This window comes from Rana temporaria, chromosome 1, assembly GCF_905171775.1.
Source record: "Rana temporaria chromosome 1, aRanTem1.1, whole genome shotgun sequence".
Lineage (NCBI taxonomy): Eukaryota > Metazoa > Chordata > Amphibia > Anura > Ranidae > Rana > Rana temporaria.
The window spans coordinates 316596890-316621041 of NC_053489.1; the positions used below are offsets into that span (position 1 = coordinate 316596890).

Here is a 24152-nt window from a genome sequence, read left to right on the forward strand (position 1 = left end):
GGCATAAAGCTGAAATACATTCATCTTAAAGTGCCAAATTAAAATTGTAATTTTGTTCAGACATCTATATTATAATCTGGGCACTTCATACCAGATGAGTGACCTCAGTTTCCTTCACAATTAAAGTGGTAGTAAACCACCCCCCGGTAGTTTAAGTCATAATGTGCTAGAATGCACTACATACTAGCACATTATAACAGACTTACCTGGAAACTGTCACGCTGAAGGCGCTTTCATCTTCACCCGGTCTTCCTGGGTTTGCGATTTAGCAATTTGAATGGGCGAGCCATCGATGATGTTACTACCGTGCATGCACGCGGGAGTCGATGTATGCTGCACACTGGTGAAGTCATGGGCTGCATCTAAAGTAAATATCTCCTAAACGGCGCACGTTTATAAGAGGTTTACTGTACCTATTAGGTAAGTCTCATTATAGGCTGACCTATAGGTAAACATCATACATGGGAGTTTACTTCCACTTTAATACAACTTGGTTACCAATCTGTTCCAAACCTGCTGACTGAACAATTCTAAAGCATCACAATAAATATATGAGGTGATATCAAGAAGTATAGAACTTGCTGAATCATGGAAAACATCTCGGTGTCAGATTTGCCCAGTTTAATGCAGAATTTCATGTTTGCTGTTTGTTCTAACTTGCTGTCCATGATGAAATAGCAGATGTGGTAATGCATGCAATCTGAATAGCACTAGTTGAACAGCTCTCGATGTACACAGGACAATGTCTTTTTTCACAATGACTTATGAATGTCGGTGGTCCATGACTGTGCTTGCAGCCTTGTGCTGCCATCTGTTGGCATTTTACAAAACTACTCTTCAGACCTTTTGATACCACCTCGTATTTGTAAAATGTACATTTTTATATAACATATATTTTATATATATTTTTATATCAAGTTGCAAATATTCAAAGTAAAAAATAATCGAATCCCTCCCTATTAATACTGTAAGCACCCAAAAGCCGTCCCCTCCTAATCCTCTTGAACTGAATTGTACTGTTAAGCCCTGTACACACGATCCGTACTGTTAAGCCCCGTACACTTACTTCCGGTCGCCGAGGCTACCTAGGGAGGAAGTGCGAGCTGGAACCCTCTAAATTAATTAAGCTGAAGTTAAAAGCTGATTTGCTACCAAGCTGTCATTACTACCACAGAAGAGCATGCTTGCAGCCTGTAATGTTCAGCTTCCAGTCCCAAGTTTATTTTTTTTAGTAATAGCGGCACTCAGACACTGCAATGGGTTGATGGTGGTGCACATCTGACCCAAGATTGTGAAATAACATTCTAATTTGCTTATGTAAGGGTGGGAGTAGGCGTGAAATAATTACACTCCCGCAAAGCACCGTCCCTTAAAGATATACAATATAAATTCGAAATTATGTAGGGTGGGACTTTAAGTGTGTCCTAGTGGAGTGTAAATAATGATGTACAACACAGTCTTAAAAATATAGAAAAAACGTTATTTGCCATTCGTGGATGGAAACATTAAAATCTGTTACAATCTATGAGAAAGTACAGTCTATTATTTCTTGAGTCCAGGGTGTGCAAATCCTGGTGCACAGTCTAGAGGCCCTGACGAAGCGGGCGTTCCCACAAAACGTGTAGGCCACAACTTCGATATTCTATCAACAGGATTCGCACACCCTGGACTCAAGAAATAGTAGACTGTACTTTCTCTTAGGATTGTAACAGATTTTAATGTTTCCGTCCACGGATGGCAAATAACGTTTTTTTCTTTATTTTTAAGACTGTGTTATACATCATTATTTACACTCTAGGGCACACTTAAATTCCCTCCCTACCTAATTTCGAATTTCTATTGTATTCTAATTTTCTTGCTGGTCTGTCTTCTTCCAAACGGTTATCCTAAACAGGTCCAACAGCAGCCATAAAATCCAAAGCGCCAGCTCTAGGTTCACTTTTGGATGTGATAGCCTGGTAAGCTTACATTTCCACCTCTTGCCCTTGAATCTTTTTTTCAGCATGGCATAGTAGATACTGTAGATTGCTTATCTATTAAGAAGCTACATTTACTATACCATGTCATAGACCACTACATTGTCCTGAATGCACCAACTCCTCCAGAGTAATGGGTTCAGGCCATGATGGGGATGACACAATACATAAGCTAATTTTTTTTATCATGATCTTCTTCTCAGCAAAGGGTATTATTACATTTAGCATACTAAAATCAGATTGGTTTCTATGAAGCATTTTACTCTATTCCTGTACTTTTCACTGATTTATTTGTTGAATAAGTCTAAAAATCCCTACCAAAAAAAATTGCAAGAATACATAATTCTGATTGTTTTTTCACCAATTACCTATTATATGCTCCAGCATATCGACCAAATTGAAGCTTCCGGAAAGGGGCAAATTTTCTATCCATATTCCTCTTCAGCCGTAAAGGACCATGCCACAGGTAGTTGCCACTTCTTTCATAAAGCACTACTAAATGGATTGTATGTGATGCCATCTTGAATATATAATGAAGAGGTATTTGTACACCTGACAAGTCATCCATTCCTTCCAGTCGTGGATCTCTCCCCTCATATTTTTGCCACTGAAATCCAATCTTCTCTGCAGCTCGAAAAAAACTACCCTAAAGGGGAAACAACAATTAGTAAGGTGGGAAGAGCGAGTTCCAAGTCAAGTTTTAAGCCATATTAAATCCAAAAATATAGTAAATTGCAGCTTACCAATCATTAGATGTGGTGGCTGCATTGGTTTTTTATTTTAGCCTTTTTTCCCTGTGGTGATCTGGCCAGTAACACACCTCCTGTATTAGAGTGGCCCCACTCAAGATTAAATAGCACAGGGGGCACTGTTTGGATAGCAGCATTGCTAATCTTAGAGGAAAGGGAGTGTTAGATGCACTATCACATTTAGATGCACTAACAAATTGAAGCTGAACTCCAGCTCACACTGAAGTTACACACGCAGTTACAGTGGTAGTTTTCTTTTTGGGATAAAGGTTTTATATGAATAAATAAAAGCTGATCATTGTAAGCACCCATGTAAAAAGGTTTGTCTCAACACTCTAAGGTCTCTTTCACAAGGACTTTCCGTTCATTTTTTTTTTCATCCATCAATTGACGGATGAAAAAAAAAAAAAAAAAAAAATGGACAGCAAGGTGTCTCTATGGGCAAATGAATGTAAACTGATGATCCTCCCTTTACATTTGTGTCTGTTAGGTCTGTTTTTTTTTAAACCGGAACAAGTCTCTGTCCTGTTCTGTTTAATCAGACCTGAATGGAGGTAAGCGGATGATGTATGGTTCTACATCTTATTTTGCATCCGCCAGGGATAGTGCAAGGATCAGTCATTTGTTGTTAACCACTTCCTTACTGGGCACTTAAACCCCTTCCTGACCAGAGGACTTTTTGCGATTCGGCACTGCGTCGCTTTAACTGACAATTGCGCGGTCGTGCGAAGTGGCTCCCAAACAAAATTAACGTCCTTTTTTCCCCACAAATAGAGCTTTCTTTTGGTGGTATTTGATCACCTCTGCGGTTTTTATTTTTTGCACTATAAAACAAAAATAGAGCGACAATTTTGAAAAAAAAACAAAACATTTTTTTACTTGTTGCTATAATAAATAGCTCAATTTTTTTTTTACGTTTTTTTTTTATCCTCAGTCTTGGCCGATACATATTCTACATATTTTTAGTAAAAAAAAAAAAAAAAAATCGCAATAAGCGACTGGTTTGCGCAAAAGTTATAGCGCCTACAAAATAAGGGACAGAATTATTATTATTTTTTTTTTTTTTTTTACTAGTAATGGCGATGATCTGCGATTTTTATTGGGACTGCGACATTATGGCGGACACATCGGACACTTTTGACACATTTTTGGCGCCATTCACATTTATACTGCAATCAGTGCTATAAATATGCACTAATTACTCTAAAAATGTGACTGGCAGGGAAGGGGTTAACACTAGGGGGTGAGGAAGGGGTTAAATGTGTGTCCTATATAGTGTTCTAACTGTGGGGGAAGGGGGGTGACTGGGGGGGTGACCGATCTGTGTCTCTATGTACAAGAGACACAGATCCGTCTCCTCTCTCCCCTGACAGCACCGCTGTCTGCGAGAGCCGGGAATGAGAGATGATCTCATATGTAAACATATGAGATCATCTCTCATTGGCCGCACAGATCGCCTAGGAAACGGCCGCTCCGATTGGCCGTTCACGGCGATCTGTGACTGGCTGTGTCCAAGGGACACGGCCAGCACAGCAGTTCCCCGCTGCGCGCTCGGGAGCGTGCGCGGGGAACGTGCAAAGGGGCGGCCGTAAAAAGACGGCCTGTTAGAGATTGGGAGCCGCGCTGAGGCCGTACAAAGTCGTACGGCCGTCAGCTAGTGGTTAAGGAGCCGACACCTGTCATCCCTACTGTCAGTCCGGGGATTCCCGGCAGACAGCAGAATGTAAACAAAGGAGCTGTCAGTGGGAAAAAAAATGCATGACACCATTGGATTAGAGTGAATTGCTAGTGTGTTTGCTCTACGAATAACAATGTGACGATTTACTGTGTATGTTCTAACCATGCAAGTTGAAAGGCTACTTCATGTCTGACTTTACTTTTATGTGTAATTTTTGTTATATTTTTACGTCCCCCCCCCAAATATACACCCTTATCTATGCAGCCTGCCAAGCCAAGCGTGAGCCCCACTCCCCCCTGAACCATACCAGGCCACTTTTCCTTAACATGGCTGTAGCCTTGCCAGGGAGGAAACCACGAGTCATGGCTGTTAGGATGTAGGTATTGGATGTAAAAACTGATGCAAACAGGTGTAAACTGAACTGAAAACAGATTTAAAAACTGACGTAAACTGACTTGTTTTTCTTTTTTGGAAAACTTGACTGAACGGAAAAAGACCCATCTGAAAGAAGCTTAAAGTGGTTGTAAAGAGAGATGTTTTTTTTATCTTAATGCATTTCATGCATTAAGATAAAAAACCTTCTGTGTGCAGCAGCCCCTCTCAGCCCCTCTAACGCTTACCTGAGCCCCATCTAGATCTAGCGATGTTGCAGGAGAGTCTCAACTGCCCGTGTCTCTCCCTCCTCATTGGCTGAGACAGCAGTGCAGTGCCACTGGCTCCCACTGCTGTCAATTAAGGTCAGTGAACCAATGAGGAGAGAGAGGGGGCAGGGCGGAACCACGGCTCCGTATCTGAAAGGGGACACAGAGCAGCGGCCCATGGGGGCACTCAGCAGGAGGGAGGTGCCAGAGGGCCGAAGAGGAAAATCTGGGCTGCTCTATGCAAAACCACTACACAGAGCGGGCAAGACATGTTTGTTATTTTTAAATAAAAAAAAATGAGACTTTAGTTTAGTATCACTTTAACTTATACATTTGCAGTATGCTTGTTTTGTTTGAAAATAACACACTTAGGAGCGACACAAGTTTCTCTGACTTAGAAAAAGATTCCTGTATGACTTTGGGGGCAACTCAGGGTGACTTGCATTGACTTCAATACAGAAGTCATTTTGCAAGTTGCCTCTCAAGTTGTCTCAAGATCGCCTTGCCGAGTCGCCCCCAAGGTTGTGCCGCCTGTGTGTGAACTGGCTCTAACTGGCTGAATTACCAGATGAAAATAAAGAAAAGAAAACATAAAAAAAAAAAAACACACCTAATGCAAAAAAATAAACACACCTAATGCAGTCATCACATATTAGAACTGGTAAACTTGACAAAATGTATAAAGCCAATGTTGTATTGATATCTATTGCAAACCTTTGAATACAAAATGAAAAAAAGAACGGGTAAGCTGCTATATATTAAAGGTTTGTTTTTGAATTTAATACCACTTTAAAGCGTAACTAACTATGAACAATATTTTAATAAAAATGACAAATTGCATTAACACAGTAAGCAGTTTGTTTTTCTAAGTCTGTTCCGTCAAAGTTCTTATACCTGTGGATCCTGACAGCAGATTCATTGGTAATCAACTTCTTGCAATAGGGTGACAAGTTGTTTGATGTTAGATGGTCACCCATCTAAGATAGATTGTCTTTTAGAAGAACATTATAGCTGTATACACACACACTATACAATTTTTTTTTTTACATTTTTTCCTTTAGATTTACTAAAACCAAATAACCTAAACCCTTTCAATTTGTATGCAATCAGTCAGGCCCTTGCACTACATAGTTGAAGGTAAATCTAAAGGAAAATCAAACAAAATTTGTATAGTGTGTATCCAGCTTCAGTTTTAGATGGAATTTAAAATGACAAACAAATTAAACCCAATTCAACACTTTTTGAGCAATTACAGCACAAAGTTTAATTATTATTATATTTTCAATCAAACCATATAAATTAGGGCTGTGCAAATTAACTTTTAATTAATCTTTAATTTTTTTGATTGATTAAAATTATTTTGATTGGTACTCACCTCTCCGCTGGCTTCTGGACCTTCAGGGAGTTCCGTCGGAGATCCAGTAATGTCACGGACACCGGGGCGGCTTGCCGCGTTCATCTGAAGGGCTCCTTTGCTGTGCCTTCATATCTGCATGCCGGCGGGACCTCACTATCTGCCACACGCAAGGGCTGTTACACTTCCCTCTATCACCCTGGGATTCTACAACTATCCACTGGGAGTTGTGATAGTTCCCTTCATGGGACATCTACATGCCGACGGACTGATGTTAACCTCTCCTCATCTGGATTCAGCAGTGGTATCGCTGTACACATTTTTATACCAGTATCATACTTAGCTACATGTTTTTATGACTGCTTTTGGTACCGTTTGGTATTACTCGCACCATTTTTACAGTTTATGTAGCTACATCGATTTTATCTCCAAGGAGATCAGCTAAAAGTAGTTGGATCTGTATGTGCGTTATAATTAATCGAAATTAGTCGATTAATCGATTAAAAAAACAAACGATTATTCGAACAGAAAAATGTTGATCAGTAACAGCCCTAATATAAATATAACCTATAGTTGTCAGCACCCCTGTTATTGTTATATGATTTGTCTCAATTGATGTAACAGTCTGCTTGTGCTGCACAGCTTGGCCTGTATGTAAAGGTGGAGAAGAATTCTAAATAAAATCATGTAAAAAAATAAAAGGAATTCATACACTGTATATTATCATTATAGGTATTAACTTCATAGCAGAATACAAAAGGTTTCACTCTATTGGTCCTTTAGGTAACGGTACCAACACTTGTACATCTGTGACGTACAAGTCCCCGGTGTTTTGTTATTGCATTGCTGTAATGCAATTTTGTAAACAGTGCCAAGTAGGGGTGCAACGGATCGTCATTGATCCGTGATCCGAACCGAAAAAGATTGATCCGAACCGCACACACGTGATCCGAGGATTGTTTTCTAAAAAAATAAAAAATAATAATTTGCGCATGTTCAGTCCACACACAGCGTGGTCATGGCGAACGGAGGAGCTTGAATGCCCCGCGTGATTTAAATCCCCATGTATGGGAGCATTTTGGCATCCCTGTCAAATATAATGATGAAGGAAAGAGGTTAGTGGATAAAACCGTGACGGTGTGTAGGCACTGTGGCACAAGAATGCCATATGACAGTGGGAACACATCAAGTATTGTCACTAGGGGTGCAACTGATCTGTACGGATCAGCACCTTTGGGTCGGGACACGCGGCGATCCACGGGCCTCCCGGTCCATAGGAAAGGCCGCGGCTTCGGCCTAGCTATCGAAGCGGCGGCCATCGAGGTCCACCCGGCGCGGGGGATGCAGGCTGCTCCTCGGAAGTTTGTGGGCACTTGAGCTCAATATGTCATTGACTCCTAACAGACCAGCGATGAGCTCCATGCTGCACCTTGAGGAATCCACACGGGGAGCCACTGCCGCCGCCGCACCGGGCGTCCTGCTGCTTGCCAGAGAAGAGAGAGGAGGCGATCGGGGGGATCTGTATGGACTGAGCACGTAGGGGGGATTTTCACTAGACACTCAGCCCGCCGATCAATGACACTAAAGGGATCTGATGATTGGGATAGTTCAGGTCACAGTAGGGAACTGGTGACACCACTTTCGTACATGGGGCTGCGACTTCCACTTGGCTGCACATATAAGTATTGCGAGATGCAGTTATTTCAACACAAAACAGAGCTTATACGCTTAAATACAGTATTTGTAAATCTTACGGACTATTTAAATGTGAAAATCAAAGGTGTTCTGTCACATTAGCAATAAACAGTCCATCGGATTTCCAAACACTGTATTTAAGCATATAAGCTCCGTTTTGTGTTGAGAAGAACTGTGCAATCTAAAACTCTGGTGGGTGTAATAAGATTTGTCTTTTTTTTTTTTTTTTTTTCTGACCCGAAAATGATCCGATCCGTGACTCCTGATCCGAGGATCGATCCGATCCGTGAGTTTTTTGATCCGTTGCACCCCTAGTGCCAAGGAGTTGGCAAAGGGGTGTGCCAGGAGACAGCCACAGATGAAAAACAGCCATCCTCCGTCCTCAGGGAGAACCATGTGCTCAATAATGCAGCCGTTTGCCCATCTCAAGGTGTGCTTGCACCGCTTTCAAGGGGGGGGGGGGGGGGAATAGGAGTGGCAAGAGTACCAAAATGCTGTCCCAACCTGCAGTACCCCCTGTACTCACTTTTTGCACATCTGCAATAAGGTCATTCAAAGGGAAACGTTCAACAAATGACCAACTACAATGTACTTTTTATAAAAAGTTTTGTAGGAAACGACTCTTACTTTGTGCTCCCACTTCTTATCCAGAAGTGCAAATGTAGTGACATCCCTTTGCTTGCAGAAGTACTGACATTCAGATGGTGTGCTGTCCATAGAGCTTCTCAGTTGTTCCACATCTTTAGCTAGTAGTGGCAGAAGCACAGGATCCACCAGAAAGACTGGGACACTGTGATGGGAAGCCAGATTTAAAAAATTCTTCACCACTCGCTAGATGATTTTAGGAAACAAAAGACAATAAAATACTATCAATTTGCAAATAAAGTTCAATACACATTTTATATTTGTATATCTGGATGATCAACCTTGTCATTCTATATCATAAAAAAAGATCTGGGGTTAAACTTGGGTAATAAGACTGGAAATACTCTAAGCTAAGAATAAAACTTAAAACAGCAGTTATTCAACAGTAGAAACACCAGCCCAGCCCTCTAAAAATCCATGCAAGCATACTAGTCTAAAACCAACTGATATACTATTTTTTCCTTTTCTAGTGACAACTGAAAAGGCTGTTTTTTTTTTCTCACTTTCAGTCCACATGCCAATGGTCAGTAGAACAATAAAAAAAGGTCAAATCTCCAAAGCAGGAACAGAGACAGCGATAAAAAGGATGACAAGGGTTCTAAACCCATACCACTCAATACAAAACTGAAAATAAATAAAAAGACCAATAAAAGAAAAAAGGTTAAAACTGTCTTTTATGTAATAGTGATTGATCCAGGCGGCTGTGGAGCTGTCCAATCACTTTTGCGGTACAGTGAACATTCTCCAGCCCACTTGCCGTGGTTCTGGGCTCCACCACTACTTGAAAGAACCTGGGACCATGGTAAAGGTCTCAGGACGCCGAGCAGGAGAAGCCGATTCTGTTCACCATCGTTTTTTTCTAAACCATATTGCTCCAGGGTATTTACATTTCTTGCCACAGTTAAAGGGGTTGTGAACCCTCGTGTTTTTTCACCTTAATGCATCCTATACATTAAGGTGAAAAAAAGTTCTGCCACTCATTTCTCTCAACCCCCCCGCTTTACTCACCTGAACCCGTTCGTTCCCTCGCCGGAGACGTGTTCTACCTCGCTGGCCGGGGCTCTCAGCTCTTGATTGGGTAGACCGATAGCAGCACAGCCATCGGCTCCCGCTGCTGTCAATCATATCCAATGATGTGGGGGCGGAGCCGAGTATGGCATTCTGTTTCCAGATGCCAGGAGAAGCTGCGAGCACCACTGGAGGACCCCAGAAGACGAGGTTCATGGCCACTCTGTGCAAAACGAACTGCACAATGGAGGCAAGTATGATATGTTTGTTATTTTAACCACTTAAGACCCGGACCAAAATGCAGGTAAAAGACCAGGCCCCTTTTTGCGATTCGGCACTGCGTCGCTTTAACTGACAATTGCGCAGTCGTGCGACGTGGCTCCCAAACAAAATTGGCGTCCTTTTTTTCTCACAAATAGAGCTTTAGTTTGGTGATATTTGATCACCTCTGCGGTTTTTATTTTTTGCGCTATAAACAAAAATAGAGCGACAATTTTGAAAAAAGAAATTAATATGTTTTACTTTTTGCTATACTAAATATCCCCCAAAAACATATATAATTTTTTTTTTTCCTCAGTTTAGGCCGATACGTATTCTTCTACCTATTTTTGGTAAAAAAAGAATCGCAATAAGCGTTTATCGATTGGTTTGCGCCAAATTTATAGCGTTTACAAAATAGGGGATAGTTTTATTGCATTTTTATAAAAAAAAAATGTTTTACTACTAATGGCAGCAATCAGCGATTTTTTTCGTGACTGCGACATTATGGCGGACACTTCGGACAATTTTGACACATTTTTGGGACCATTGTCAATTTCACAGCAAAAAATGCATTTAAAATGCATTGTTTATTGTGAAAATGACAGTTGCAGTTTGGGAGTTAACCACAAGGGGGCGCTGAAGGGGTTATGTGTTCCCTGAAGTGTGTTTACAACTGTAGGGGGGGTGGCTGTAGGTCTGACATCATTGATTGTGCGTCCCTATATTAGGGAACACACAATCGATGACAGCGCCACAGTGAAGAACGGGGAAGCCCTGTTTACACACGGCTCTCCCCGTTCTTCAGCTCCGGGGACCGATCGCGGGACTCTAGCGGCGATCGGGTCCACGAGTCCCTCGGCCGAGGTCACGGAGCTTCGGACCGCTGGGCTTTATACAATCACGTACAGGTACGTGATTGTGCCCAGCGGTGCCATTCTGCCGACGTATATCGGCGTTAGGCGGTCCTTAAGTGGTTAAAAATTAAAAAAACTTTAAGTGGGTAGGATATTTATTGATAAAAACCTTTATGAAGTCATACATTTAGGCTCCATGCACACAGAAGCTAAAAAAAAGCTAAAAAAAAAAAACAACGCCAGTAGCTTTGCAGGGAGCCTTTCAACGTTTTTTAGAGTTTTTGCAATAGCGTTTATTAGCGTTTTTAAGTGTATGGATAAAAAAAACGCTAAAAACGATGGCGCCAACGTTTTTTTCCCCGCGGAAAAACGCAAATTTCGGGCGTTCAGAAAAAAGCCAATAAACTCCATAGCTCATTAACACTAAAAAATGCCCATGTGTGCATGGGCACATAGGCCAACATAGGCTTCTTTCACACTATGGATTGTATGTCCGTTTTATAATATCCGTATTACACCTATTAACGGACGTTTATTAACGGATTTAATAACGGATACATACGGATAAATATTTTACCATTCTTCCTTTATTGAAAACGGATAATGTTTATCCGTATATATCCGTATACATCCGTTATATCATTCCTTTCTAACGTCCGTTAATAAAAACATTTCACCCTTTCTTGAAGTCCAGCTCCAGAAGTCGCATGGATATTCAGGGGAACCCCGCCGTCAATTTAAAACAAAAATGACGTGCGGTTCCCGGTAAATATCCATAACCAGACCCTTCAGGTCTGGTATGGATATTCAGGGGAACCCCGCCGTCAATTTAAAACAAAAATGACGTGCGGTTCCCCCTAAATATCCATAACCAGACCCATTATCCGAGCACGTTGACCTGGCCGGCCGCAGAAAAGAGGGGGGGACAGAGTGCGGCCCCCCCTCTCTCCTGAACCGCACCAGGCCACATGCCCTCAACATGGGGAGGATGTCCCCATGTTGATGGGGACAAGGGTCTCATCCCCACAACCCTTGCCCGGTGGTTGTGGGGGTATGCGGGCGGGAGGTTTATCAGAATCTGGAAGACCCCTTTAACAAAGGGGACCCCCAGATCCTGACCCCCCCCCTGTGTGAAATGGTAATGGGGTACACTGTACCTCTACCATTTCACGAAGGAAGTAAAAAGTATTGTAAAAAAACACACTGACACAAAAGAATAAAGTCCTTTATTAAAAAAAAAAAAAAAAAAAAAAAACTTCAGCGCTGAAAAATCCACTCGTTCCCGGCTTCCAGCGTTGTCCTGATCCTGCGACGGGTGCGGGTGATCTCCCGCGATGAGAAGATCCAGCGTCGGGTGATCTCCGCTCCGGCGATGTGAAGATCCATCCATCTGGCGCAGCAGCATCCCGGACCTCCTCTCACCGCTGGGCACAGCCCAGCGAATGAGCGGCTGAAGCGGTGACATTTCTTATATAGAGGAGGCAGAGCCACCCGTCACGTGACCCTGCCCCCTCTGACGTACCTCTGCTACGTCACTGGGGAAGACCATGAAGAGGAAAGACCTTTCCTCTTCATGGTCTTCCCCAGTGACGTAGCAGAGGTACCGCTGTGCCCAGCGGTGAGAGGAGGTCCGGGATGCTGCTGCGCCAGATGGATGGATCTTCACATCGCCGGAGCGGAGATCACCCGACGCTGGATCTTCTCATCGCGGGAGATCACCCGCACCCGTCGCAGGATCAGGACAACGCTGGAAGCCGGGAACGAGTGGATTTTTCAGCGCTGGAGTTTTTTTTTTTTTTTTTTTTAATAAAGGACTTTATTCTTTTGTGTCAGTGTGTTTTTTTACAATACTTTTTACTTCCTTCGTGAAATGGTAGAGGTACAGTGTACCCCATTACCATTTCACACAGGGGGGGGGTCAGGATCTGGGGGACCCCTTAGTTAAAGGGGTCTTCCAGATTCTGATAAACCTCCCGCCCGCATACCCCCACAACCACCGGGCAAGGGTTGTGGGGATGAGACCCTTGTCCCCATCAACATGGGGACATCCTCCCCATGTTGAGGGCATGTGGCCTGGTGCGGTTCAGGAGAGAGGGGGGGCCGCACTCTGTCCCCCCCTCTTTTCTGCGGCCGGCCAGGTCAACGTGCTCGGATAATGGGTCTGGTTATGGATATTTAGGGGGAACCGCACGTCATTTTTGTTTTAAATTGACGGCGGGGTTCCCCTGAATATCCATACCAGACCTGAAGGGTCTGGTTATGGATATTTACCGGGAACCGCACGTCATTTTTGTTTTAAATTGACAGCGGGGTTCCCCTGAATATCCATGCTCAGTAAAATTAACGTCCGTTAACATAACGGACATTTACGGAGACATTTACTAACGTCCGTGTGCCATAGACTTCAATGTTAAAATATAACGGACGTTAATATATCCGTTACTTGCAACGGACAAATAATTTACAAAAAATAGTGCAAGACCCGTCACATATTCCGTTATAACTAACGTCCGTATGTTATAACGGACTATTACGGATCTTTACGGAACATAAAAAAATCCCATAGACTTTAATGATATTTTATAAAGGACGTATAACTTCCGTTTTTTAACATTATCTGACGGATTTTAAAACGGATTATTAAAACGGATTTATTTTGTAGTGTGAAAAGGGCCATAGAGTTCAGTTTATTGGCTTTTAAAAAAAAAGCCCAAAACGCCAATAAACTGCAGTTTATCAGCTTCAGTGTGCATGGAGCCTTAGAGCAACAAAGCTTTACAAACAAGTTTATGCTTACCCAGTTTGTTCCTTCTTGTGCTGACAAAGTATCTTTCAGCCTGGAAAATGCAGGTCCATGCTAAGCAACGCCAAAAACAAAACAAATATCAATAACATAAATATACAAGTATAAACCAGTTTTAGCCACTTAAAGATCGCCCACCGCATATATACTGCAGCAAAGCGGCTCTATTGCGTGAAACAACGTACATGTACTGTATGTCGTTTCATGCAATAGTGTGGGCGCCTGCTGCACGGAGGAGCCGATATGCATGCCCGGCGGACCGGATGTCCATCGGCCACCCGCGGTACAGAGAGGTAGAACGAGGATCTGCCCAAGTAAACAAGGCAGATTCCCGTTCTGACAGGGAACAACATGGAGATCTGCTGTTCCTAATGATCAGGAACAGCGATCTCTTTGTTGTTGCTGTCAGCACATTTTCTTAGCACTGATCACTGTATTGGTGTCACTTCCCATTTTGTTTGAATACACAGGAAGGACAGCAATACAGACTTAAAGGGACACTGAAGGTTCCTGTTTTTTTAAATAACAACCATGTCATACTTACCTGCACTGTGCAGCTCGTTTTGCACAGAGTGGTCCCAAACCTGGTCTTCTGGGGTCCCTCAGTGGCTGTCTCTGCTCCTCCCCGCATATGCTAACCCCCTTCATGGGAAGCTCTCTCCCAAGGGGGTTAGCTTGCGGGCACACTCCTGTGATACAGCCGGCGGCTATAGCGCACTGCGTCATGGATTTGATTCACAGCAGCAGGAGCCAATGGCTGTGCTGCTATCAACCAATGAATGAGCCGAGAAGCCAGCACGTTCACGGCACTGGGGGGGGGCCAGTAATCCTCAGATGTTTTTTAACCTTAATGCATAGAATGCATTAGGGTGAAAAAACATGAACCTTTACAACCCCTTTATCAGAGGATCTTGTGGCTCCAAACTCTACCCAAAACAAGTAAATTGCTTGAGGTCTAAAGACACTAAATAAACAGCTCCCCTTTCTAGCAAATAAGTACTTTACTTCCTCGTGCTTTGAGCATCACCAGGAAAAGGCCAGTAATTCTCATAAGGACAAAGCTAATCATATAGAACAAATAACACAGGGTTTGACAAATTTGCTTGGAATCTAGGAGCCAGCTAAAAAAGTTAGGAGCCAGAAAACGCGCCCGTCCCGACGAGCTTGCGCGCAGAAGCGAACACATACGCGAGCAGCGCCCGCATATGTAAACGTGTTCAAACCACACATGTGAGCAATAATTCTAGCCCTAGACCTCCTCTGTAACTCAAAACATGCAACCTGTAGATTTTTTTAAACGTCGCCTATGAAGATTGTAAAGGGTAAAAGTTTGTCGGCATTCCACGAGCGGACGCAATTTTGAAGCGTGACATGTTGGGTATGAATTTACTCGGCGTAAAATTATCTTTCATAATATTAAAAAAAAATGGGGATAACTTTACTGTTGTCTTATTTTTTAATTAAAAAAAGTGTAATTTTAACTTGGAATACCAACGGCCACCACCAGATGGCGCCAGCTCACACAAGAAAGAGCTGGGGACTTCACAAAAAAAACTAAAAAAAAATTTTTTTGCCCACCTTCAAAGCCAAGTCGCCAGGATGCCATTTCTAGTCGCCATGGCGACCTGGCGACCGGGATTTGTCGAGCCCTGAAATAACATGTACAATAATATATACTTTTTAGCAATAATTACCTTTGCAGATATATAGTATCTATAATAATACAGCTGAAACAGGAGAAACAAGGTACTCGCAGCTGTCAACAAAGCCAAAACAACATTCTTGTTGATACGCTGCATCATCCAGGACTTGTGGAGACCCAGTTATAATTTATACCGCTTCTGGTCATCTTGCACTAGTGACATGGAGCCAGATCTGCAAACACAGAAGATTAAAGTTGAACTTCAGAAAGAATAAAATACAATGAATATATTTTATTATCAGGTTATTGAATTATTCTTTTAATAAATAACTCTTTATTATTATTTAATTTATTGACCTTGTTACATTGCTGTCCAAAGCCACACTGGGGAAACTTTCCATTCATAAAATATATTCATTAACCTTTTTGCTGCCAGAGTCGTTTTAGCAGGGTTTACAAAATAATTTAAGGCCTGAAGGTTGAATAAAACCCCCAAAACATTATATATTTTCTGAAAGCAGACACCCTAGAGAATAATAAAGTGGTGGTTATTTTACACAACATTACCGCAAAGGTCTAGGAAATGCAAAATTTCAGTAATAAATACACTAAAGCTAAATTTAAGCTAAATTTAAGGCCGCGTACACACGGTCGGTCCAAACCGATGAAAACGGACTGAAGTTCAGTTTCATCGGTCCAAACCGACCGTGTGTACTAGGCGGAAGGCTTACAAAACTGAATAAATTACCCAATTTTTGGTAAAATATAAAAGATAAGGTTGCACTGAGTAAATAGATAACCAAGATATCAAACCTTAAATTTGCGTGTGCCTGCGAAATGGCGACAAACTTCAGTACCGTATATTTTCTATAGATGATGCTTTAACCACTAACCATACCGGGCCATAGACAAATGACGCTGGCAGGAACATCTGGCAGTAAACTACAGTGCCTTATCTCATCCCAAATAAAAAGGACCTGTCACCAGTTCATCAGAGTACCCGAGTACCTGTCACCAGCCCATAAGAGCACCCAAGTACCTGTCACCAGCCCATGCCTCATAGAATATATGTTGGGGTGTTTGCTTTTCAAAATGGGGTCATTTTGTGGGTGTTCAAAAGTGTGATAGGTTGTCAGGAAACTAAATGTGCAATTTATGCTCCTAGAATGCCTGATGGTGCTCCCTGCATGTTGGGCCTCTCTATGTGCCAGGCTATGTAAAAGTCTCACATGCAACGCTGTATCCTGGCCTAGGCCAACAAGGCCCAGGCCTAGGGCAGCACTTTGCAGGGGGGCAGCACGGACAGTGTCCCCGCCAGGTTGTGCTACACTGTTAGGCAAATTAGTTTAGCGCCCCCATAAATCGGCCGCACTGCTTCCAGTATGTGGGAGGTTGGTATTCTGCAACTGTGGGGGGGGGGGGGATGGATGGCGTTGCTTCTAATTTTTTACCATCCCTGTCCCATTGCAGAGATTTCCCTTCACTTCCTGGCTCATAGCCAAACAGGAAGTGAGAGGAAATCTATGCAAATTAAAGGGAATCCATTGCCCCTCCTCCCAGGCCATCAGAACTAGTGACCCCACTTGAAAATTTCAGGGTGGGTCTTAAACCGCAAGGGGTGTGGCCTTGACAGGAAGGGGTGGGTCATATTTAAATCAGGGGTGCACGAGTTTAGTCAGGCTTAGGGCAGCACAAAACCTAAATACACCCCTGCTCACATGTGGTATCGCCATACTCAGGAGGAGGAGCAGAATGTATTTGCAAGTATGCTTATGCTGTGTGTAAGACATAACTTGTTATGACAATTTTGTGTAAAAAAGAATATCCTAATTTCCCAAGAATTGTGGATAAAAAATTACAGCTTCAAAAAAAAACTCACCATGCCTCTTACTAAATACCTAGGAATGGCTACTTTTTAAATAATGGGTGATTTGGTGTTATTTGTACTTTCCTGCCATTTCAGGGCCTCAAGATATTATAGGCCGTCAGTACATCAGGTGTGATCAATTTTCAATGATGGCCACCATAGCTTGTAAACTCTATAACTTCCACAGAGAAAGTTGGTCTGGGCAGGAAGGGGGTATAAGTGCCCTGTATTGAAGTGGTTAATTCCATTTTATTACACATAACCTAATTTCTGAACTTATTTGTTTTGGTTTCTATGTATGATGAATTGCATGGGTTGTTACTGACATGTGGTGAAACCCGCTGTATATGCTTGAGTGTAACTTTAAAATTTACAACTTAAATTTTTTTTTTTTTTTACTAAACTATTTTTTTTCCCCACACAGGAGACAAAAAGTCCCTCATGATGATTTTTAGGTGACAAGTTCCCTTTAAAGCAGAGTTCTGCCTGGGTAAAAAAAAAAACTACTGTGAATGCACTTTCTGAATGGTCCCTGCTATATTCTGGGCCTTGTGTGTCTCCCAGAAGGCAGCAGGTGGAAGGAGGAGGGCCGGACATTGCGTAGTTTGCCGCACAAGATTGTGGCGATCTTTCCCCGGAAGTGTGAGCAAATAACCGGAAGTTTCATTTCTGGGTGGAACTCCACTTTAACCACTAGCCGACCGCCGTTCTACGTCGGCAAGTTGGCTCGGCTGGGCGAGAGCACGTAGTATAACGTCCTCTATCCTAGCCGCCACTAGGGGCGCGCGCGCGCCGCCGGAGGGGCGCGCCAGCCGCCCCCCGCTCGCCCCCGACTCCCGTGCGTGTGCCCGGCGGGCGCGATCGCCGCCGGGCACACGCGATCGCACGTTACAGAACGGGGACCGGGAGCTGTGTGTGTAAACACACAGCTCTCGGTCCTGTCAGCAGGGGAAATGCTGATCTTCGGTTCATACAATGTATGAACCGAGGATCAGTGTTTCCCCCAGTGAGGCCACCCCCACAGTAAGAACACACCCAGGGACATACTTAACCCCTTCCCCGCCCCCTAGTGTTAACCCCTTCACTGCCAGTGGCATTTTTATAGTAATCCAATGCATTTTTATAGCACTGATCGCTATAAAAATGCCAATGGTCCCAAAAATGTGTCAAAAGTGTCCGAAGTGTCCGCCATAATGTCGCAATACCGAAAAAAAAAAAAAAAAAAAAAAAAAAAAAAAAAAAAAAAAAAAAAAATCGCTGATCGCCGCCATTACTAGTAAAAAAAATATAATAAAAATGACATAAAAATACCCCCTATTTTGTAAACGCTATAACTTTTGCGCAAACCAATAAACGCTTATTGCGATTTTTTTTACGAAAAATATGTAGAAGAAAAACGTATCGGCCTAAACTGAGGAAAAAAAATGTTTTTTTATATATTTTTGGGGGATATTTATTATAGCAAAATGTAAAAAATATTAATTTTTTTCAAAATTGTCTCTCTATTTTTGTTTATAGCGCAAAAACTAAAAACCGCAGAGGTGATCAACTACCACCAAAAGAAAGCTCTATTTGTGGGAAAAAAAGGACGCCAATTTTGTTTGGGAGCCACGTCGCACGACCGCGCAATTGTCTGTTAAAGCGACGCAGTCCCGAATCGCAAAAAGTACTCTGGTCTTTGGGCAGCAATATGGTCCGGGGGTTAAGTAGTTAATGAGACATCTGGCATCTAAAAAACATTACGTGTCTCCCCAGTGCTCCACTGAATCGAATGCTGTGCAGATTGCATTGTATTACATTCTTTCCCAGCCTTAGAAACTGACAGGGGGACCCAGAAGTGACATTAAACACGTTGATTCCGGGCCAGCAAAAAGTAGGGGAGAAGAGCGGATGTGTGTCCACTCAGCTCCTTCCCCGTTACGCTGGTCCCAGGTCCACAGATGGGCAAGCGAAACCCAAAATACATGGCGGGGCCGAGCACATTACCAGGGGGTGTGAAAGCAATACGGCGACACCGGACCATCCGACAGGTGGCAGTCTCAACCTCCTGCTTTCAGGTCCATATGTCGTATGAACTTGTCAGCAAAAGGCTTAGTACAGCTCTGTGTTCAGTAGTACATCTTTACAAGTATTTTTTTTATTTTTTTTTATTAAAGCAATGTAGGTACCTGAACTTGACCTAATTTCACCCTCTTGAAGTGCTTGAACAGCAGCAAAGTTCAGACTGGGAGCGGTGAGAAGCAGCACAAGAAATAAGTTGTGCTGCAGTGCTCATGTGCCAACAACAGGGTGGATTTGATTTAAATCATAATTTTTAAAGAGCAAATGTCACCTCTGTCCCACAGAAGCTCCTCCTCTGACCCGCTGTTGACTCACCGACAGTCCCATTCACTGTAATGGGACGGCTGGTGATGTGGCAGGGACACAACAAGGTGAGGGACGTGGTGGGAGCAGCTGAGTGGGTGCCCACTAACAGGTCCTGCCATGATAGATCTGAAATGACAGGTGCTCTTTAAATGTAAGGACTTATTGTTGCTGGTAGGTAGAATCTTTAATATTTGCAAACAAAATGAAGGTTTCCTATTAGGATAATAACTGTCAGGTTAGTAAAACAGCGATATCGGGACTGATTCAATTTATACAGTTTGTAGTGTACATAGATTTGCAAAACAATGGGATAAAGGAATATTCCTAAACTTTGTTTTATCTCATGGTTACTGTGACATTGTGTGAATGCATCAATGCACTGCATGTTATCCCAGCTTGCATTGATTGAATGAGTTTACCAAAAATGTAAATATTACAGAATAAACAGCCTCATGCTACATAACCAAGCCCTATTTCATGCTGAATAAACAAAATGATTAATGTGTCTTTAGATAGATTTTTACTCCAAAAGCATTATATTAAATTACATTTTATAAAAATCAAACAAATCTGATTTTTTTTAAAGAAATCGTTGATTTTTTATCCACCCTGGCTAACATGGAACACCCTAATAGGAGGAGAGAACAAAGTGACTGAGACAAAAGCTAATCAGTATGTTACCTCCCCTATCACAAGCTGGGGGAGGGGCAAGACCTGTAAGTGTTACTAAACTGCAGTAGAAAAAAAAAAAAAAAAAAAACAGGTCTCCTTTCCTGTCTGACAGACCTGGGCTGTGTGACAGATCTGTGTAAATCCCAGGCCTGGATGGACAAGAACACTAATCTTTAAAGCGGTGTTTCACCCTGCAGAACAACTTTTTAGCATAAAATTCGGCATAGTAGCGCGAGCTACAGTATGCCTGTCTTAATTTTTTTATCCCTGTACTCACTGTGTAATCGTACATAGAAGATTCCGACTGCCCGCGGGGAATGGGCGTTCCTTTCAAGAGGGAGGGTGATTGACGGCCGGCTCTGGCACGTCACGCTCCCCGAAGACAGCCGGAGTAGGTCTCGGCTCTTCACGGCGCCTGCGCACAGACTATGCGCAGGCGCCGTGAAGAGCCAAGCCTATTTCGGCTATTTCCGGAGAAGCGTGACGCGCCAGAGCCGGCCGTCAATCACCTTCCGTCTGGATTGGAACGCCCATTCCCCGTGGGCAGTCGGTATCTTCTATGTACGATTGCACAGTGAGTACGGGGATAAAAAAATTAAGACAGGCATACTGTAGCTCGCGCTACTATGCCGAATTTTATGCTAGAAGAAAAAAAATGTTTTTTTTTTTTTATAATGTGAACCCCCGCTTTAAGCAGGTAAATGGAATTCTTTATACGCATTCTATCCATGTATTTAGCCATTTGTCTGGAGTCTAGCTTTAAAGCCTCGTACACACGATAGGTTAATTAGAGGACAACGGTCTGAAGGACCGTTGTCATCGGTTAACCGATGAAGCTGACTGATGGTCCGTCACGCCTACACACCATAGGTTAAATAACCGATCATGTCAGAACGCGGTGACGTAAAACACAACGACGTGCTGAAAAAAACGAAGTTCAATGCTTCCAAGCATGCGTCGACTTGATTCTGAGCATGCAAGGGTTTTTGACCGATGGTTGTGCATACTAACGATCGGTTTTGACCTATCGGTTAGGAATCCATCGGTTAATTTTAAAGCAAGTTAGGTTATTTAACCATCGGTTAAAAAAAAGCCATGGGGCCCACACACGATCGGTTTTGACCGATGAAAACGGTCCTTCAGACCGTTGTCCTCTGGTTAACCTATCGTGTGTACGAGGCTTTAGATTAACCATGAAAGGATGAGACAGACCAACTCATCCATACAGTACATTCAGTGCTGGGACAGGGTCCTATGCCACCCAAAGTCAGAATGCCAGCACACCCTTTCCCTGTTTCCGTCCTTGTACCCTCACATATACCCAGTGAAGTGAACAGCCTCCAGTGATACACAAGGATGAAACAAATCCTCCTACATAGGTTGCATCTGTCTATCTGCTGCCATCTGTCCTGTACATTAAGGCTCAGGTGTGTTCACAACCGCAGGTGCAGCACCCGCCAGGAAGTCGGCACTGCACAGCACTAATCACAGGCAGCGAGACATTTCTCGATCTCTGAAACCGCGGATCAGGAGGATGTCTCACTGCCTGTGATTAGCGCTCCACAGTGCCGACTTCCTGGCGGGCTCTGCAGGTGTGGGTTGCGAACACGCCTTGAGCTCACCCTTACTGTACATCCATTCAAAGTGCAGAATTTACTCAGGATCTCTCAGCTCTGAAAAGCAGGGGGCAGAGATCTAAAGTTACACGCCCCCCCCCCCCTCCCTTCACAAGGGAATAGAGCTGAGGCTTCCAATCATAGGCTGATCCCTCCCATGTCTCCTTTTTACCTCTTGGTGTCAGGAAAAACTTGTCAGATGTGATTCATGCTGATAGCAGAGAATCGAGGCAGTGGACAAAAATTACACTTAGTGCTCCTAATTGAGACAAGAACACACTATAGAGGGGTGCGTTTTGTTCACATTTCATGTCTGAGGTTTACAACCATTTTAACAGACCAAAATAGGAACAAATAGGAGAGGTTTTCATTTAGATTGGATATGTGTGCTGTTGTATGCATAGCTGGGATCTGTGAATGGGAAGACTACAAGTCCCATCATCCACTGCTGCAAAGGAATTCATTTGTCCCAATGGATTACAGGTGAGGTGACATGAGTGCACTTACAGTCCACCGATATTCCCTCCAGCCCCATAACTGAAGATCCATGCCATGGTACATACCTGAGGCTGGAGGTAAACAATGCAGGACCCTGTACAATGTTCTGCAGGCTTCAAAGCAAACATGTTATAAATTCATATCTTATGTTTAATAAGGTGGACTGTACCTTTTGTGCTTCTCTTTCTACACACAGCACTATAAGCTATGTGTGTGTTTACAATAATAAGCTTTTCGTTAGAACCTTTATCCCAAAAGGAACAACAAACAGTTTGCAGTAACTGCTTATAAAGTGTTAGCTGGAGTTTGGCTTCACTTTGTTAGTGTGGTTAAATCTGCTAGTAGATCTAAAACGCTCCACTACGGGAGGTGTGTTGCTGGCCAGATCACCAGGTGAAAACAGAGGAATAAAAGCCTAAGAAAAGAAAACGAATGCAGCCACCGCATCTAATGACTGGTAAGCTGCAATATATTACATTTTGGGTTTAATATAACTTTAAATGCGATCCAAATCAATTCCAATGAAAAGAATTGCATGTCATCTTCCAAAACTATCCTCCTTCTCCATGTCCATAATAGCAGATTATGTATAGACTGTATAACTGAACCTATGATTCCCAATGATGGTTCTGGTGGGGTATTCAAGGCATCTCCCCAGAAGAGAAGTGACCTATTGCCTAGGAATAATCTTTCATGTATCTATCCTAGAAGTTACCTGTGCTGTGTATCTGCCGCATAGCCTTCTGGACACAGACTCGCACCAACATTGCTCATGACCTGTGTGTGTTCATCTCGCACAGCCACTTTGTTGTAAAAAAAAAGACACCGCTACTCCTTCTGTGCCCAAGCTCCAAGCCTCACTCTCATATTGACGTCATACTCCCAAAAGAAAATGTCCTGTATTCCAAGCCTCGTTCCCAAATCCATCTCCTGCGTCCCAAGCCGTATTCCCCAATTGAAATTATGCTGCTAGAGCTGTGTCCTGTGTTCCAAGCCTCACTGTCAGATTACAGTCATTCTCATTGAACAATGTCCTGCGTTTCAAGCCTCACTCTCAGTTTGACGTTCTATGTATGCTGCGCATTCTAAATCTCATTTTCAGAGTCGTCCTCTAGTCAAGTGTAATGTCTTGCCTGCGTTCCAAGCCTCACTCCCATAATATTATTCCCACAGCCGTTTCCTAGGTTCCAAGTTTCACTTTCAGATTACCACAGTAGGATCCTGTGTTTCAAGCCTCTCTCTCAGTTCGTCATCCATTCAACTGCAATTCAATGAATACATACAAGCAGTCTTCTTTGTGCACTTCTTTATTAGAATTTAGAAAGCACACCCTCCTTTTAAAGGGGAACTGCAGTCTGCTCACATAATTGTAATAAAAACATCTTTGCCATTCCGAAGCTTCCCTCCTACCACTTTTCACATTATATTATACATACCGCAAATTCTCCCTCCACTAAGTCTGGCTGCAACCATTTTAACTGTGGGCAGCTGAAGCTGCTGCCTGTTCTCTTCCTGGATTTACACAGGCACACCTCCAGCTCTGAAGCTCTCATTGGCCCTCTTATGACTCATCCCCCCCTTCCTTCCTTCCTTCCTTCCTTCCTTCCTTCCTTCCTGGCAAACTCTCACGAGAGTGAGGGAGAGAGCTGTGCATGATGTCATACACCTAGGCTTTTTACCAGACAAGAAACAGGAAGTGGGCTGTATAAGGTATTTACTGACAGAAAAAAAAAATTTTACTATCCAAAGTTAAAACAACAAGGGCAGAAGATTTAATAGATGAAATGATGAAAAAAAATGACTGAAGGTCTGCTTTAAGAAACAAA

General features: G+C 42.9%; 1 protein-coding gene across 1 annotated transcript in view; it reads right to left on the bottom strand.

Moving 5' to 3' along the window:
• FKTN (fukutin) overlaps positions 1-23308 on the bottom strand; it is a 43995-nt gene extending 20687 nt beyond the window's left edge. Inside the window, exons 1-5 of the mRNA XM_040359263.1 lie at positions 23042-23308; positions 15359-15539; positions 13659-13718; positions 8721-8924; positions 2345-2622 (exon numbers count right to left, since the gene is read on the bottom strand). Coding sequence (XP_040215197.1) covers positions 2345-2622; positions 8721-8924; positions 13659-13718; positions 15359-15466 — 650 coding nt within the window. The 5' untranslated portion in view covers positions 15467-15539; positions 23042-23308. The remainder of the gene's footprint in view (positions 1-2344; positions 2623-8720; positions 8925-13658; positions 13719-15358; positions 15540-23041) is intronic.
• Between the last annotated feature and the right edge of the window lie 844 nt (positions 23309-24152).